Raw genomic sequence first — 18,437 nt, 5'->3', positions numbered from 1 at the left:
TTTATTTCTATAGAAAATTTTGTCAAAATTTTATTTCTATATCAAATTTTTGCAAAATTTTATTTCTGTAAAACATTTTTGCAAAATTTTATTTCTCTAGAAAATTTGACAAAATTTTATTTCTATAGAAAATTTTGACAAAATTTTATTTCTATAGAAAATTTTTGCAAAATTTTATTTCTATAGAAAATTTTGTCAAAATTTTATTCTATAGACAATTTTGACATTTTATGTCTATAGAAAAGTTTGTCAAAATTTTATTTCTATAGGAAAGTTTGACGAAATTTTATTTCTATAGAAAATTTTGTAAAATTTTATTTCTATAGAAAAGTTTGTCAAAATTTTATTTCTATAGAAAATTTTGTCAAAATTTTATTTCCATAGAAAATTTTGTCAAAATTTTATTTCTATAGAAAATTTTGTCAAAATTTTATTTCTATAGAAAATTTTGTCAACATTTTATTTCTATCGAAAATTTCGTCAAAATTATATTTCTATAGAAAATTTCGTCAATTTTTTTTTGATAGAATATTTTGTGTACATTTTATTTCTATAGAAAATTTCGTTAATATTTATTTCTAGAGAAAATGTCAAAATTTTATTCCTATAGAACATTTTGTCAAAATTTTATTTCTATAGAAAATTCTGTAAAAATTTAATTTCTATAGAAAAGTCTGTAAAAATTTTATTTCTATAAAAAATTTTGACAAAATTTTATTTCTATTGAAAATTTTGACAAAATTTTATTTCTATTGAAAATTTTGACAAAATTTTATTTCTATTGAAAATTTTGACAAAATTTTATTTCTATTGAAAATTTTGACAAAATTTTATTTCTATATAAAATCTCAGCAAAATTGTATTTCTATAGAAAATTTTGACAAATTTTTATTTCTATTGAAAATTTTAACAAAATTTTATTTCTTTGAAAATTTTGACAAAATTTTATTTCTATTGAAATTTTTGACATTTTATTTCTATATAAAATCTCAGCAAAATTGTATTTCTACAGAAAATTTTGTCAAAATTTTATTTCTATAAAAAATTTTGTCAAAATTTTATTTCTATAGAATTTTTTTGCAAAATTTTATTTCTATAGATTTTTTTTGCAAAATTTTATTTCTATAGAAAATTTTGAGAAAATGTTGACAAAATTTTATTTCTATTCAAAATTTAAAAATTATACAAAATTTTATTTCTATAGACATTTTATTTCTATAGAAATTTTATTTCTATAGAAATTTTATTTCTAAGAAAATTTTTGAAAAATTTTATTTCTAAAGAAAATTTTTGCAAAATTTTATTTCTATATAAAATTTTATTTCTGTAGAAAATTTTTGCAAAATTTTATTTCTTTAGAAAATTTGACAAAATTTTATTTATATAGAAAATTTTGACAAAATTTTATTTCTATAGAAAATTTTGGCAAAATTTTATTTCCATAGAAATATTTGACATTTTATTTCTATAGAAAATTTTGTCAAAATTTTATTTCTATTCGAAATTTAAAAATTATACAAAATTGTATTTCTATAGACATTTTATTTCTATAGAAATTTTATTTCTATAGAAATTTTATTTCTATAGAAATTTTATTTCTAAGAAAATTTTTGAAAAATTTTATTTCTAAAGAAAATTTTTGCAAAATTTTATTTCTATAGAAAATTTTGTCAAAATTTTATTTCTATAGAAAATTTTGTCAAAATTTTATTTCTATATAAAATTTTATTTCTGTAGAAAAATTTTGCAAAATTTTATTTCTTTAGAAAATTTGACAAAATTTTATTCATATAGAAAATTTTGACAAAATTTTATTTCTATAGAAAATTTTGGCAAAATTTTATTTCTATAGAAATATTTGACAACATTTTATTTCTATAGAAAATTTTGTCAAAATTTTATTCTATAGACAATTTTGACATTTTATGTCTATAGAAAAGTTTGTCAAAATTTTATTTCTATAGGAAAGTTTGACGAAATTTTATTTCTATAGAAAATTTTGTAAAATTTTATTTCTATAGAAAACTTTGTCAAAATTTTATTTCTATAGAAAATTTTGTCAAAATTTTATTTCTATAGAAAATTTTGTCAATATTTTATTTCTAAAGAAAATTTTGTCAAAATTTTATTTCTATAGAAAATTTTGTCAAAATTTTATTTCCATAGAAAATTTTGTCAAAATTTTATTTCTATAGAAAATTTTGTCAAAATTTTATTTCTATAGAAAATTTGTCAAAATTTTATTTCTATAGAAAATTTTGTCTAAAATTGTATTTCTATAGAAAATTTTGTCAAAAATTTTATTTATATAGAAAATTTTTGCAAAATTTTATTTCTATAGAAAATTTTTGCAAAATTTTATTTCTGTAGAAAATTTTGTCAAAATTTTATTTCTGTAGAAAATGTTGTCAAAATTGTATTTCTGTGGAAAATGTTGTCAAATTATATTTCTATAGAATTTTTTTTTTTCAAAATTTTATATTTATAGAAAATTTTGTCAAAATTTTATATCTATAGAAAAATTTAGTCAAAATTTTATATCTGTAGAAAATTTTGTAAAAATTTTAGTTTTATAGAAAATTTTGTCAAAATTTTATTTCTATAGAAAATTTTTGTCAAAATTTTATTTCTATAGAAATTTTATCAAAAATTGTATTTCTATAGAAAATTTTGTCAAAAATTTTATTTCTATAGAAAATTTTTGCAACATTTTATTTCTATAGAAAATTTTTGCAAAATTTTATTTCTGTAGAAAATTTTGTCAAAATTTTATTTCTGTAGAAAATGTTGTCAAAATTGTATTTCTGTAGAAAATGTTGTCAAATTATATTTCTATAGAATTTTTTTTTTTTCAAAATTTTATATTTATAGAAAATTTTGTCAAAATTTTATTTCTATAGAAAATTTTGTCAAAATTTTATTTCTATAGAAAATTTTGTCAAAATTTTATTTCTATAGAAAATTTTGTCAAAATTTTATTTCTATAGAAAATTTTGTCAAAATTTTATTTCTATAGAAAATTTGGTCAAAATTTTATTTCTATAGAAAATTTTGTCAAAATTTTATTTCTATAGAAAATTTTGTCAAAATTTTATTTCTATAGAAAATTTTGTCAAAATTTTATTTCGATAGAAAATTTTGTCAACATTTTATTTCTATAGAAAATTTTGTCAACATTTTATTTCTATAGAAAATTTTGTCAACATTTTATTTCTATAGAAAATTTTGTCAACATTTTATTTCTATAGAAAATTTTGTCAAAACTTTATTTCTATAGAAAATTTTTGTCAAAATTTTATTTCTATAGAAATTTTGTCAAAAATTGTATTTCTATAGAAAATTTTGTCAAAAATTTTATTTCTATAGAAAATTTTTGCAAAATTTTATTTCTATAGAAAATTTTTGCAAAATTTTATTTCTGTAGAAAATTTTGTCAAAATTTTATTTCTGTAGAAAATGTTGTCAAAATTGTATTTCTGTAGAAAATGTTGTCAAATTATATTTCTATAGAATTTTTTTTTTCAAAATTTTATATTTATAGAACATTTTGTCAAAATTTTATATCTATAGAAAAATTTTGTCAAAATTTTATATCTGTAGAAAATTTTGTAAAAATTTTAGTTTTATAGAAATTTGTCAAATTTTAATTTTTTTGAAATCTTAAATATTTTTTTCTGCTTATAAAAATCAAGTTCAAAATCAAATTCATTCAATTTTCTATTTATATTACTACTACTTCCGTTTGGCAATTAACTGGCGGCGTCACATCAGGTAATATTGTGTATTGTGACCCAGCCTTATCGTTATCGCAATAGACTTTAGTTATCTTATTATATAATGTGTTATGAATATAAGAGGTTTCGCATGGTAAAAGCGTAATAGCCCAAGTGTTATTTACACTTTTAGAATTTGATTTCGCATGCATTACGAACGGAGATAGTGGTACAATTTTGTTTATGTACGCAAACAATAGGAAAGAAATATAGTATATTGATTAAGAAAAATATTTACAATAATTTTGTTTTATTTGTTGTTCATGAAATTGGGAGAAAACCTGGAATAAATAAGACATCCGACTACACATATATAGAACTGACCAACCTATACTACGAGAGCGAATGAAAACTCGCAGGTATTCCCCCCAAAGTATCAGCCAAATTTTATTACAAGGAATTGTGGTTGTGTTAAGACTCAAAGTTCCAAAATATATGTCGCTAATAATCACTTCAATTTCTTTTGTGTAGATAAATATGATTACATTTATTTAAAATTTCCAGAAGAAATACAATTTTGTTTGTAATATGAATAACATTATTAGATTAACAGTACAAAATAAAAAGAGTAACAAAAATTTTATTTGGAATTGTAATGCGAAAGCCTTCACAGGTAAATAGCTCAATATTTTAGCTACAAAGATTAAAGATTTAGATCTATAGCTGACGGAGTCTTGTAAGTAAAGGTGAATTCAGAATTGTCTCTAAAAATAGATTTCGATTTGTTGCTGCAGTAACGAAGTAACAAACCGAAATCGAAAAATAAGATTAAGGGATTGTAGCTATATGAGAAGATGATGCACAGTGGTGGTGAAAAAATGGTTAAACTTGGGAGAAATGATTCTCGTATGTAATTTTCATAGGAAATTAACATATAAGACCCAAATTGAATCATCTCACCCAGCCAGATCTTACTAGAGACTACGGAAATGTGGATTGACCGAAACTGAAACATATGTATGGTCAGGCTTGTAAGATGGGTATATGGAATTTTCTTTCCAATAGCTTAATAATATCAATCCCTTAATCTTCATGCGCAATTAGCTCGCATTAAAATTGTAATAATATGTAAAATACCCGTCAATATGAGACATGGACGAAGAGACATCACATCGAATGGATTAACATATATGTTAAAGGGAGCCACCGTGGTGTAATGGATAGCGATCCGTCTTACATAAAAAGGTCGGGGGTTAAATCCCAGTTTCGATCAAACACTATACAATTTGTCAGCGATGGACTAACCCCTACAGTAATGTTGGTGGTATCACAATGGATTGACTTGTCTAAATTAGCCTGAAATAACAGGCTGCCACTATCCGCACCCAATATATAATCAATACATCGTCGTTCATTGCACCGGGTTGACTCGTTTGACAATTTTCATCGGCCAGCTGCTGCCACATTAGTGATATTTGTGTTAATTAATTGTTGACATTGCTTAAGATCCACTTAGAAATCTACGATTGCACAGATTTCAGGATTTGCAGCAATTAAATTTAATAGAATAACATCATAAATACATGCTTAAAAAACAAGACATTTTTCCATGAAAACGTGGATATAGGGAAAAATCCATAAAATCGTAGGTAATAGGTGCCAGACGGCAAATAAGGCATTTTCCTTTGGCTAAACAAATTTTTGAATGGAATAATTCTATATTTCACAAACAAATTAGAATTTATCTACTTATTTGGAATATAAGCGTCGCTTTAGTTGTATAACTAAAAATTAAAAAATATAAATATAATTAATTTTTACAATAAAAATTGTCTTAAAACTAGCTGAATCAATTTTGTAAGAAAAATTAAGCTATGAGAAAAATTAAGCTTCATCACGCGGAAGGCCGATTCGGGGGAAGCCGAATATTACCATTCACATGAAGCATTTGTCAACTAATTCGGAAAGAGATATTTGAAGATGTTTCATGGCTGGCTTTTCAAATGACTAAAATCTAGACGTTATTTATAAATTAATTTTCAAATAAATCATTTCCTTATTAGCCCACCTTGGTCGGCTCTCAACACATTCAATTACTTTACGATTAATAGAATTGTAATCCAGTGTAGATGCACTTAAACCCATGCTCAAATAAATGCCAAAATACTTGACGTATTACCATTTTTTCCATTGTTTAATTTCTTTGCAATGTAATGAAAAAATGAAAACCGGTCTGTTGAACTAAATTAGTTTCATTTTTTGTTTTGTTTTATTTTTTCCAATTTTTTTTTCATTGTTTATATTTCAGTTTGCACTAATGACCGAGCAGTGATTGTAAAATAACTCAAGCGTAATAAATACATATGAAATGAAACTAACTCGCATATACTCGAACCAATGGGAAAATCTCAATTGCACATGTCAAATATTGCATCGTCAGATGCGAACAGATAGACACACACAATATAGAAACTCAATTGTTTGAAGTCTATGAATCAAGTGAAAATATTTTTTATTAGTTTTATTGGAATTGTGATTTTATGTTAGTATAAATTAAACTGAATGTGTAAATATAGCAAAACAAAAAAATATAAACTAAATAATTATGTCAACAAATGAATGAGACGTGAGAACTTTTCTAAACTTGTTCAAAATGTTTATAATTATAATGGATAAATTACTTTTAATTCTAACTATATATATATATTTTTTTTTTTAAACATGAAGGCATTGACCCATCAAAAGTGTTAAGCAATGTTAGGCAAGCGTCAATTTTTATGCAAGCAAAATTTTTACTATCAGCATTTTCGAAATGATGAAAATATAATTCTTTGAACTTCATGCAATACTATACTATACTCGTTTGAGCGGAAAATTGAAACTACTTGCAATTTAATGATTACCTTTCTGAAGGAAATACAAAAAATTAAAAAAATAATAAAACAAAAACTCTTGCTAGTAGTATAAACATCATTGATGACAATGACTACTTAAGGCTGAATATAATTTGCAAATTTTAAATAAAATTTACAAAAAAATTTAGCGTGTCAACAACGCATGATTACCGCCACTTTTAAATTAATTGACCATTAAATAATGGACAAGATCACCGATTCCTTCGAAAAAAATACATATATGATATGCGAAATGGTAAAAAAAGAACATCTGCATACCACATTTTTTTTTTTCAAAAAAAAAAAAAAAATGTTTATGTGTGTTTTTTTTTTTAAAGAGGTTGCATCTTGCAATTTGATTTTAGTAGAGAATATAGAATAGAAATATTTTTACACAACACATTTTTTACCAACATTACTTTCATCTCTGTTAAATACTATTTATCTACCAATTTGTACTTTTTTGAATTTTTGGTAAAAATTAGATTTTTAATTTTGATAACGCAGATAACTCAGATGTACTAAAAATTTTCCGGAAAAACATATTTTTCAAAATAGCGCTATCATGTTTTAAATGCAACAAACTTTCATAGAATTCGATAAAAATTTTACGACGTAAGAATTTTTTCTGGTTGTATCTTAAAAGATACAGTGCACTTTTAAGGGTTAATATTATATTTATTATAATTTGTTTTGATTTTCATCGTATACTACTTTCTAACCATCTACAAACGCTGAATAATACATCGCATTTTAAAGTGCAGCTTTCTAACTACTTTGTTTAGAAATTAAGAATTTATATGTAGTAATAGTTTTATTAAATTTAACTAGCTTTGGCACTATGTACAAATGTAAATATTTCATTTTGACACTTGCCATTTCAACAATATTTATCCGATTTTTATGAAATTGGCACTCAGTGGCTAATTTTTCGTGCTCTTTCATAATATGTAGAATTTAACAATATTTTTTACAAAATATCAATTTTTCAATATATTTTTGTATTTTTCTTCAAAATCTGCCACAAATGTAAATATTGTGATTTAAGATATTTTTGGTTGATTTGGTTTGAATTATTTCATATGAAAGTAATACAAATAAAAGAAGAACTTAAAATATATATATTTTGGGCAACTGTAGCATTTGGTTTGCACCCAACCATGCTCCACACAGACTGGTTTTTTACATTGTCCATATTTTTGCCATGTAGGACTCTTCCTTTTTTTAACCATGGTAGCACATATAACAAGCGGATTTTACTTTTGAATATCCTCTATCACCTTCATCAGTCATAAAAGAAATAGCCAACGATTGTATAGGTTCACCGATAATGTGTTTACAATGCTCAATTTGTTTTTTTTTTTTGTAATTGGTTTAGAGCCGTTAAAACAGGATTCACGAAAAATTTCATGTTTTCGCTCCATTGAGGATTTTTATCCAATTTATGTCCGTTTTACTAACCAAAAATTGCTACCTGTCTAATTCAGATAGTTTACAGTCGTTTTCCATATGATATTCCCCCACTTCATTCTCATGTAAATCGGAGTAAAATTTGGCCTCTGTGGTCATATGTGTATAAATCGGACTAAAGATATACATGGGAGCTATATCTAAATCTGAACCGATTTAAGTCAACACCCTGTGCAAAATTTGGGTTCAATCTCCAAAGTAATCCCCTCGCGATAAATAAAAATAATATATAAAAAAAAATAAAAAAAATCAACGCCAATGTTTTTTTTTTTCAAACCTCCCAGCAAAATAGGAGTAGGTTATAGGTTAGGTTATGTGGCAGCTCGATGTATCAGGCCCACTTAGACTATTCAGTCCATTGTGATACCACAGTGGTGAACTTCTTTCTTATCACTCAGTGCTGCCCGATTCCATGTTAAGCTCAATGACAAGGGACCTCCTTTTTATAGAGTCTGAACGGCGTTCCACATTCCAGTGATACCACTTAGAGAAGCTTTGAAACCCTCAGAAATGTCACCAGCATTACTGAGGTGGGATAATCCACCGTTGAAAAACTTTTTGGTGTTCAGTCGTAGCAGGAATCGAACCCACGACTTTGTGTATGCAAGGCGGGCATGCTAACCATTGCACCACGGTGGAATAGGTAAACAAAAACAATGAAATTTTTTACAAATTTTTGATTTAACAATTTTTTTAGTTGAAATAAAAATCTGTTCTTCTGTTGTCGTCATTGTTTTCTGATGTGTTGTCTTGTGGCTCCACTAAATCAATAATTATTAACGGAAAACATTGTCACATCGCTACCAAAAACTGATTAATCTAACAAATAAACCCACTACATCAACACAATTCAAGTGAAATAGGTGATTGTTTTTACATATTAAAGTAATTCATATCAATTAATTCTCATTTCATCATTTCTGTGATTGGAGAAATTTCCATTAAAAAATAATTGGATTAATTAATTTCGTGATTGAAGAGAACATTTTTTTTCTGTATGCTCTCAATGAATAAATAAGTAAAATTAAAGCCCCCAAAATGTCACCTTTCCCACCTTTGGCCCATAGTAGAACTTTTCGGTTTAGTAACAACCGATTTCGAAAAAATAGATATCTTCTATTGTTTGGCGAGATGGACGTTTTTTGCCCCATAAATATACATCTATTTTAAAATTTTGCTTCAAAAAAAGATGTAAAAAAGGCCTTCATAAAAATTTGGATGATGAAAAAAACATGTCGTTGTCTTATTAATAATTAATACATAAATTATATTGAGTGAAAACAGAAAAATATATATTTTATGTTGATTGCCATTTTAAAACAATTTCACATTTCTAATGCTGTTGTGTATGTGTAGTATTTGCCAATGGACAATCGATACAAAAATGGGCTACGACAACTTAATGGATACAATTTTCTTTTTCAGTTTTGCAAAAACAAAATATGTCTACATTGCCTTCTATGTTCTATATGAACGCTATACATGTTCCATATGAAACCATTTGTCAAATCTTAATCTCCAGATTAGGGAAGTAACATTTGCACATAAATATGTCACCTGAGAATATCGTGAAACAAAATGTGCCATTACCTCGCATATATAAAATAAATGTCATGATCATATTTCCTTAAAATTAAATTAAAGCAACAAAGTAACATAAATGCCACTATCGTGTGATATACACGGGTAAGCCATTATATAGATGACCCAGAAGAATATGTCGTAGAATGTGATTTTTCATATTAAAAACTATTTACGATTTAATTTTTACAGAAAGTGATTCCATTTTTTTATAGAAATTCTTCAAACTATTTATAAGAAATAAGGTCGAAGTGTTATTTGTTATGGACATAAGAAAATGAAAATTCTGGTCCCTAGGAGTTTGTTATATCCGTATTCGGACTGTATAAAAAATACAGTGAATCCTCTAAAACTCAAACTGAACACTCTGAAAAACGGAAACTTCTTCAAAATGGATAACTTTCATAAGACGTGTTATATATTATTGAAAAATACAAATTTTAATATTTTATGGAAAAAAATAGAAAAAAATATAATCAAATTTTTACATAAATCAAAGGTATCGATTTAAATTACAAATTTCATATAAATTTAATTGATTTTTAATTTTCTAGACATTATTGACTCAAGTGGTTTTTATAGCAATTTAAGTACATTTATATAAATTTTTCTAAACAAATGCCTTGTAATTGTATATTTATTTCCCACATAATGCTGTGTTCCCAGATAAACATTTTATACAATAGACTACACATTTCAAAACTAAATAAACAAATGTCAAATCAATTCATTCATCAATCAGCACATTGCCCACTTGAGATTTTGAAATAAAAATAAATTTGGGATGTTGTTTAAACAGACGCAATTATACCGGCGACAATATAACACCAAAAGCAAGAGCATTCGAAACAATTTTCACATTTAAGGTGGGTACTACAAGTTCGAGTTTAGCCGCTAAAATCAAAAATAAATCTTGAAAAGCAGAATAACTTTGTGGGGAATGATCCAAAGCAAAAGTTTGAAAAAAATTCTTTAAAATGAATTTTTTAAGGAAAAAATGGCCGTAAAAACATGGATATTTTAGCACGTTAATGTCAACTTTATACTGGCCTTTATCATTTAAATACAAAGAGAAAACCACTCATTTTCGAATCACCCTAATGTAAAAAAAAAAAAAAACATAATATTGTGCGTATATTTATGTACTCATCTACATTTGTCCATAAAACAACAGCACTCTAGAGACTAATTTTTAAAAGTTTGCTAATACCACTACTAAATACCAAAAAACAAAACTTTCCGGGTACTCAAAGAGACTAATTTTTAAAAGTTTGCTAATACCACTACTAAATACCAAAAAACAAAACTTTCCGGGTACTCAAAATACTTAAATTCTCTAAATAAGTATGTGTAAAAGCATGAGATGATAGAACACCACCTTTAATAAACACACGTGAGTCATCGTGCTCATCATGAGCTTTGTATTCAACCGACGACAAGATATTTTCAAAAACATCGTTTAAATTCAAAATTTTGATTTGCATTTTCTGCCATGAGAAAATTATATAGCCATTAATTATATGAATAGATATTACCATCATGTCAAACTTGATTTTAATTGGCAAAATATCAGGGATTAGCGAATAAATGATGACAAGGGTGGTATAGAAAAAATGTCAATTTACTGGTTTTCCACCTCCAAATGTTGTATACGAACGATATTTTAATATTTTTGTTTAACGTTTGGCTTTTCTAACGAAAGTGTTAATATAGATTTTTTTATTTATACATGGTGGAGTCTATTTAATTAAACCTTGCGCTACCAGCACTGTCAAAGAAAATAGTATAAAGCACATCATTATATACAAATAAATTTCGAACTTTCATATGATCTAAGCGAAATATTTAGAAAAAAAATGTAAAAGAAAGTTTTTTTAATAAAATCCAAAACGGAATTTTGAAAAATAAATTTAATGTACTTTTTATATTGAAGATTCCTTTGTCCACGATGGACTACTATTTAAATACCAGGGATTAATTATAAGACATTCATTGCGGTCTCGCGAAACACTCCAATTGGTTGTAAGAATGACTGCGTTTTACAAAGCATGTTTTAACAACAATCATGAAGAATTTTCGAAATATTGGAAATATTCAATCGAAATAAAATTTTGACAAAAATTTCTATAGCAATAAAATTTTGAGAAAATTTTCTGTAAAAAAAAATTTTAGAAAATTTTCTATAGAAATAAAATTTTGACAATATTTTCTATAGAAATAAAATTTTGACAATATTTTCTATAGAAATAAAATTTTGGCAAAATTTTCTATAGAAATACAATTTTGACAATATTTTCTATAGAAATAAAATTTGGTAAAATTTTCTATAGTCATAAAATTTTGAGAAAATTTTCTATAGAAATAAAATTTTGACAAATTTTGACAAAATTAGCTATAGAAATAAAATTTTGACAAAATTTTCTATAGTAATAAAATTTTGACAAAATTTTCTATAGTAATAAAATTTTGACAAAATTTTCTATAGAAATAAAATTTTGACAAAATTTTCTACAGAAATAAAATATTGACAAAATTTTGTACAGAAATTAAATATTGACAAAATTTTCTATAGAAATAAAATTTTGACAAAATTTTATTATATTACATGTTAGCCTGATACCGAAACAGGCAATTGACGTCCAAATGCATGATATCTAATTATACAATTATTTTTCGAGCTGTCCATAAAGCTCGAAAAATAATTGTATAATTAGACAAAATTTTCTATAGAAATAACATTTTGACAAAATTTTCTATAGAAATAAAATGTTGACAAAATTTTCTCTAGAAATAAATATTAACAAAATTTTCTATAGAAATAATGTCTACACAAAATATTTTATCAAAATAAAATTTGACAAAATTTTATATAGAAATAACATTTTGACAAAATTTTCTATAGAAATAAAATTTGGACAAAATTTTCCATAGAAATAAAATGTTGACAAAATTTTCTATAGAAATAAAATTTTGACAAAATTTTCTATAGTAATAAAATTTTGACAAAATTTTCTATAGAAATAAAATGTTGACAAAATGTTCTATAGGAATAAAATTTTGACATTTTCTCTAGAAATAAATATTAACGAAATTTTCTATAGAAATAAAATGTACACAAAATATTCTATCAAAAAAAATTTGACAAAATTTTCTATAGAAATAAAATTTTGACAAAATTTTCTATAGAAATAAATATTTGACAAAATTTTGTATCAAAATAAAATTTTGACAAAATTTTCTATAGTAATAAAATTTTGACAAAATTTTCTATAGTAATAAAATTTTGACAAAATTTTCAATAGTAATAAAATTTTGACAAAATTTTCTATAGTAATAAAATTTTCTATAGAAATAAAATTTTGACAAAATTTTCTATAGAAATAAAATTTTGACAAAATTTTCTATAGAAATAAAATTTTGACAAAATTTTCTATAGAAATAAAATTTTGACAAAATTTTCTATAGAAATAAAATTTTGACAAAATTTTCTATAGAAATAAAATTTTGACAAAATTTTCTATAGAAATAAAATTTTGACAAAATTTTCCATAGAAATAAAATTTTGACAAAATTTTCTATAGTAATAAAATTTTGACAAAATTTGCTATAGAAACAAAATTTTCTATAGAAATAAAATTTTGACAAAATTTTCTATAGAAATAAAATTTAGACAAAATTTTGCTATAGAAATAAAATTTTGCTATAGAAATAAAATTTTGACAAAATTTTGCGATAGAATTAAAATTTTGACAAAATTTGTCTATAGAAATAACATTTTGAAAAAAATTTGCTATAGAAATAAAATTTTGACATTTTCTATAAATAAAATTTTGACAAAATTTTCTATAGAAATAAAATGTTGACAAAATGTTCTATAGGAATAAAATTTTGACATTTTCTCTAGAAATAAATATTAACGAAATTTCCTATAGAAATAAAATGTACACAAAATATTCTGTCAAAAAAATTTTTGACAAAATTTTCTATAGAAATAAAATTTTGACAAAATTTTCTATAGAAATAAATATTTGACAAAATTTGCTATAGAAATAAAATTTTGACAAAATTTTCTATAGAAATAAATATTTGACAAAATTTTCTCTAGAAATAAAATATTCTATAGAAATAAAATTTTGACAAAATTTTCTATAGAAATAAAATTTTGACAAAATGTTCTATAGAAATAAAATGTACACAAAATATTCTATCAAAATAAAATTTTCACAAAATTTTCTATAGAAATAAAATGTTAACAAAATTTTCTCTATAAATAAAATTTTAACAAAATTTCTTTAGAAATAAATTTTTAACATAATTTTCTATAGAAGTAAATGTTTGCAAAATAAAATATTTTTGTTTGGTAAAATTTTCTCCAAATTTTGGTAAATTATCCTTGGCTCGAGTGGCAACCGATAAATGATTAAAAATGATTACATTTTTTTTGTTGGGTGATGGGCAAAGTTTTGATGGTTATTATGGTTGGTTTGCCTTTTCCACCTGCCTTTTATGCATATATTCCCAATTTTTCCGAAAGTGATAAGATTTTTTGTTGTTAATTAGAAAAGGAGACTTCCCTACAGCGCAATAACAAAATAATCATTCAAAAAAAGTTGAAAAAGAAAATTAAAAAAAGTCAACCTAGCCATTATGTTAATCTCTAGATTTCCAATGATCTTAAAGTAGGTTTCCATAGGGTTTAAAATTTTAAAATTTCAATCGAAAATAATATTTCATTTCAAAAAGATGGAAAGTCCTTCTCCTTTCATTCTTAAACGTTATAAATACATTTCTGCAACATCTATGAATGCGTAAATAGCCATACAATAATGTCATGGCAGTGTATGGGTTAAAAGAAAAACTAATACAAATCCAATATTTAGTTAATGCCTCAATTCACACAATTTGAACAACTGGAAAAGCTACAAGGCCAAAAGTAATAAGTTAAGTAAACATAAAAACACCACCACAACCATACCAATGGCCCAACCAAAACGCAACAACAAGAAGGCGGCATCTATAGTAGGTAGGTGATCTTATCACAGAGCGTGTACAATAAAATTAGAGGAACCTAAAAATATATGGTACTATCTCGTCATAGAGCTCTGTTGGATTTATGAAGACAACGATTAAGAGCAATTTCCATATATTGTTGTTAGATACACGCCACTATGAAAAAACAAAAAAAAAAAAAAAGCAAAAACCACCAGCACCGCCAACATTTGTTTTTGTCTTAGAGCATTCTAACAACAAAAAACAATCTAAAAAATTTGCAAGATATATTTTGCCCACACTCTATACAAGAAAAAAAATTCATTACGTTATGGAACAACACATGGCAGTGTTGTGGAAGGGTTTGCACTGGCAGTGGTGCTGGTGGCGTCAACATAGTAAAATTTAAAAGCGAGTACCTTACAAAAGACATGATTTGCTGACAAAGCTGTTTGACCAGTTTTTTAGATTTGTGGCTTTTTGTTTTGGATTTCGACTTCTAAACAATGCACAGGGTTTGAGTGGAACGGCGGGTTTTAAAGCTTCCGTGTTAATGATACAAAAAGATTATTAAATTTATTTTTTGCTTATGCCATCATTACTATTATTTTTGACTGTTGTTGTTGTTGTTACCAGCATAGCCAAAATTAAAAAAAAAAAAAAAACAAAGCTACTTACGTAGCAAAACGACTTACCTCCTAAAGCTGAAATGACATTGCCTAGAGCCAAAAGACCTTGATTGATTTTAACACCCTCCTTGAAACGATCGCCAGTTGCTCCTGTTTTTTTGGAACGCTCTGAACCGGCCAGATCTACCAAATGGAATTTCGAAGTGGTCACAGCTCGCCTGCAAAGAAACAAACATAAAAACAAAAAACATTAACACACATACAGAATGCACATATGGCGCTTTGACGAAATAAAAAGCAAAACAGAGAAAATCCATTAAAATGAAAAAAGATAAGAGCAGCTATACTTACGATTCATCTTTCTTGGTAGCTTGTAAGGTCACTGTGAAAATGGCATGAGATCTGGAAGAGGCTTCATTCATTGCTGTAGAGGCCACAGCTCGACCAGATGAGCCACGAACCAAACAATCAGTGGTCTCCTGGGCCGAATGCACTTGTTGCTCGGTAAGGCCTACCATTATAATACCACTACGGTCTTCACGCATATCAACTATGCTTTCATCTCTGGGCTTGCTAGACAATAAATCGAACAATTGTTCCTGATACAATTCCATAAAGGAGCATTTAATATTGAAATCATATTCATCGGATAGCTTTTTGATGCGTTCGAATATATCGTGCATTGCTCTTGGTATGACACCGACATCTGCATCTAGTGCCCCATTAAAGGCCGTTCCCATTGTGTGTGTTTTACCAGAACCTGTCTGGCCGTAGGCTAAGATAGTGGCATTGAAACCTCCAAATAACTTGTCAAGCATATCAGACACAGACATGTTGTACACATGCTCCTGTGTATCACGGTAGTCGAATACAAAATTAAAGGAAAATGCATCGGTGTTATTGACCACAACTTGGTGTTGGCCATCGACTTTTTCAACAGCCACTTGACAACCCCTGCCTATTTCGGAAGGCACTAAGGGTCGAACCCTAAGGGCCACACGGACACTTTCCAAATCACCCATTTTATAAGGTGGTGATGATTGTTCCCAATCCAACTACAAGAATCGGACAGCGTTATTCTGACCTGAAAAACAAAAATAAAATTAATCAATAAAGCCCTTGTAATCACATATGCCGTCCATTTGTCTCTTTCAATTTGTTGGCATTCAATAGAAACTTACCCTGTCGTAGTTTTTGTATGCTCTTGTGAATGGGGTGTCAATGTATGTCTGTCCGTAGTCTAGTGGTTGCGATAGTTTTTTTTTATTTTTTTTTGCGCGGCTGCTGTGTGCAAAATTCAATCTTCTATTCTGCGTGTGTGCTTTGAGACACTACTAGCGATACTACTACTAATGACACTACAAACGCGATATTCACACCTCTTAAAACAGAGATAACATTTATTTGGTTTTTCAAGGGGTTCAGGTAAAAGAAAACAAAACACCACTAACGACACTCAACACTTAATGTAATCTACACGAGGAATTTCCCTTTAATTAATTCCGCGAATTAACAAAAGTTTGAAAAGGAATTTTCCTAAAATTTTACAGCATCTATTTACTCGATCGACTCTGTTTTTGCTCACATGTTAATTGTATCGCGATTTCAAACCGTTTGAAATTCAAATGAAAATGGTGGTGTATATTCGAAAGCAGCGTCTTTTCGAACACAAAAGAAAATTCGAAAACAACAGTGTTGTCTTTATTTACATGACAATTGGGAGAGAATCAACTCTAAACATATACTAAATACGAGCGTATGAGCAATACTCCATTATATGGACCTTCCACACAACGGGATGAAAAATAAATTTATGGAAATGGCGTTTTAGATTCTTAATTAAACGAAATTTCGATCAAATGTGAATGATCTAGCCAAAATTTCATAGTTAGATTTCATCCTCATCGTTACCATAGGCATCGTTGATACGGTGACATGAATTGCAAATAAATTGTAATAGTACTGTGTCATCATTTTTGTTATGATACATTAGTTTTAGAAATAAACACATAAATATATTTTTTTCGGATTTGAAAATCGAATGAAGAAATCGTGTATAAAGTGAACGTAGTGTAATAGCCCATTCACACAATGCCAGATATGTATTCGTTTAAAATCTTGATTAGGGCTGTTTTCTTTTAGCACTGGATGCTACATTTGTATGAGCTATCCAGTACATCGTTGCACATATCATCTCATCAGATTGTAAGATTCTTTACAAACACCGACATTCCGCCCGGAATAACTGATAATCTGTAAAGCACATTACAGACTATCAGTTATCCCGGACGACAGTGCCCTGTCAACATTTTTTGAATTTGGGGGCGCTTCTGAGAATCTCCACTACGTCGAAAACAATCATATACGACATCAAAAACTCGTCGGAAAAGCGCCGTCACTATTGAGAAGCTGTACCACGCCAAGTTACTACGAAAAAGTTTCTCATCAGTGCAATTATTAGGTGCCTATTTAGATCAATTTCGAAGGACGCCAATAAGAACCCCTGCAAACTATCAGAAAAAGTGCATTTTAAGGTAATTGTAGAAGAATCATTGTGGTCAAGTAAAACACGATTGTGTAGATGTTTATTGATTTGATTAAACATTTATAATTTTTTATAAATATAACATTTTTCGGTTTATCTCATCACATTTAACATAATTTTTTGCATTAATAAAAGAATGATGTTGAGTTTTAAGTAGCAAGTTACATATTGCAGCGTCTATCAGCCAGTTTGTTTATTTTCGATGGAGACAGCGTGCCTGGAAAAATATTTGAAAAACGATCACTTTATTCTATTTGGAAAGTCGAAAATTGTTCACCATATACCTTCCACAATGTTAAGCGTAATATCTATGTTTTCAGAACTTTATTTTCGTTTTTATTTAAATAAAATATAACAAGCTGGTTGCGCTTGGCGTTTCACAAAAAATACAATGGCTCCTCTAACAGTAGTGATGGCAAAATACTTTCATGTACATTTTGTACTTTTTGATATGCTTCCCCCATCACAGTTCGCGATGGTTGTGGTGACATTTACGAGTCTGTGGTAGCGATGAGGATGAAATGGAACTTTGAAATGCTGGGAGGGTGGTCGTGTCGAACATATTCCATATATTGTGCACATGATAAGTTAAGTCCGAAGGCATAATCGATACTGC

General features: G+C 26.6%; 1 protein-coding gene across 11 annotated transcripts in view; it reads right to left on the bottom strand.

Moving 5' to 3' along the window:
• Positions 1-16,900, bottom strand: part of Klp3A (kinesin-like protein 3A) — a 36,355-nt gene extending 19,455 nt beyond the window's left edge. For 10 of the 11 annotated variants that reach the window (XR_012720902.1, XR_012720905.1, XR_012720900.1 and 7 more), the window contains exons 1-3: positions 16,458-16,900; positions 15,628-16,360; positions 15,343-15,494 (exon numbers count right to left, since the gene is read on the bottom strand). Coding sequence is in view for 4 of the 11 variants with exons in the window: in XM_075302392.1 (XP_075158507.1) it covers positions 15,343-15,494; positions 15,628-16,298 (823 nt within the window). In the remaining 7 variants the exon portion in view is untranslated. The remainder of the gene's footprint in view (positions 1-15,342; positions 15,495-15,627; positions 16,361-16,457) is intronic. The other variant, XM_075302391.1, reaches the window with a different exon arrangement.
• Positions 16,901-18,437: the final 1,537 nt, after the last annotated feature.

The sequence above is a fragment of the Haematobia irritans genome, chromosome 3, assembly GCF_050003625.1.
Source record: "Haematobia irritans isolate KBUSLIRL chromosome 3, ASM5000362v1, whole genome shotgun sequence".
NCBI lineage: Eukaryota > Metazoa > Arthropoda > Insecta > Diptera > Muscidae > Haematobia > Haematobia irritans.
The sequence above is the reverse complement of the archived record's forward strand: the minus strand, read 5'-3'. Positions and strand labels throughout refer to the sequence as shown.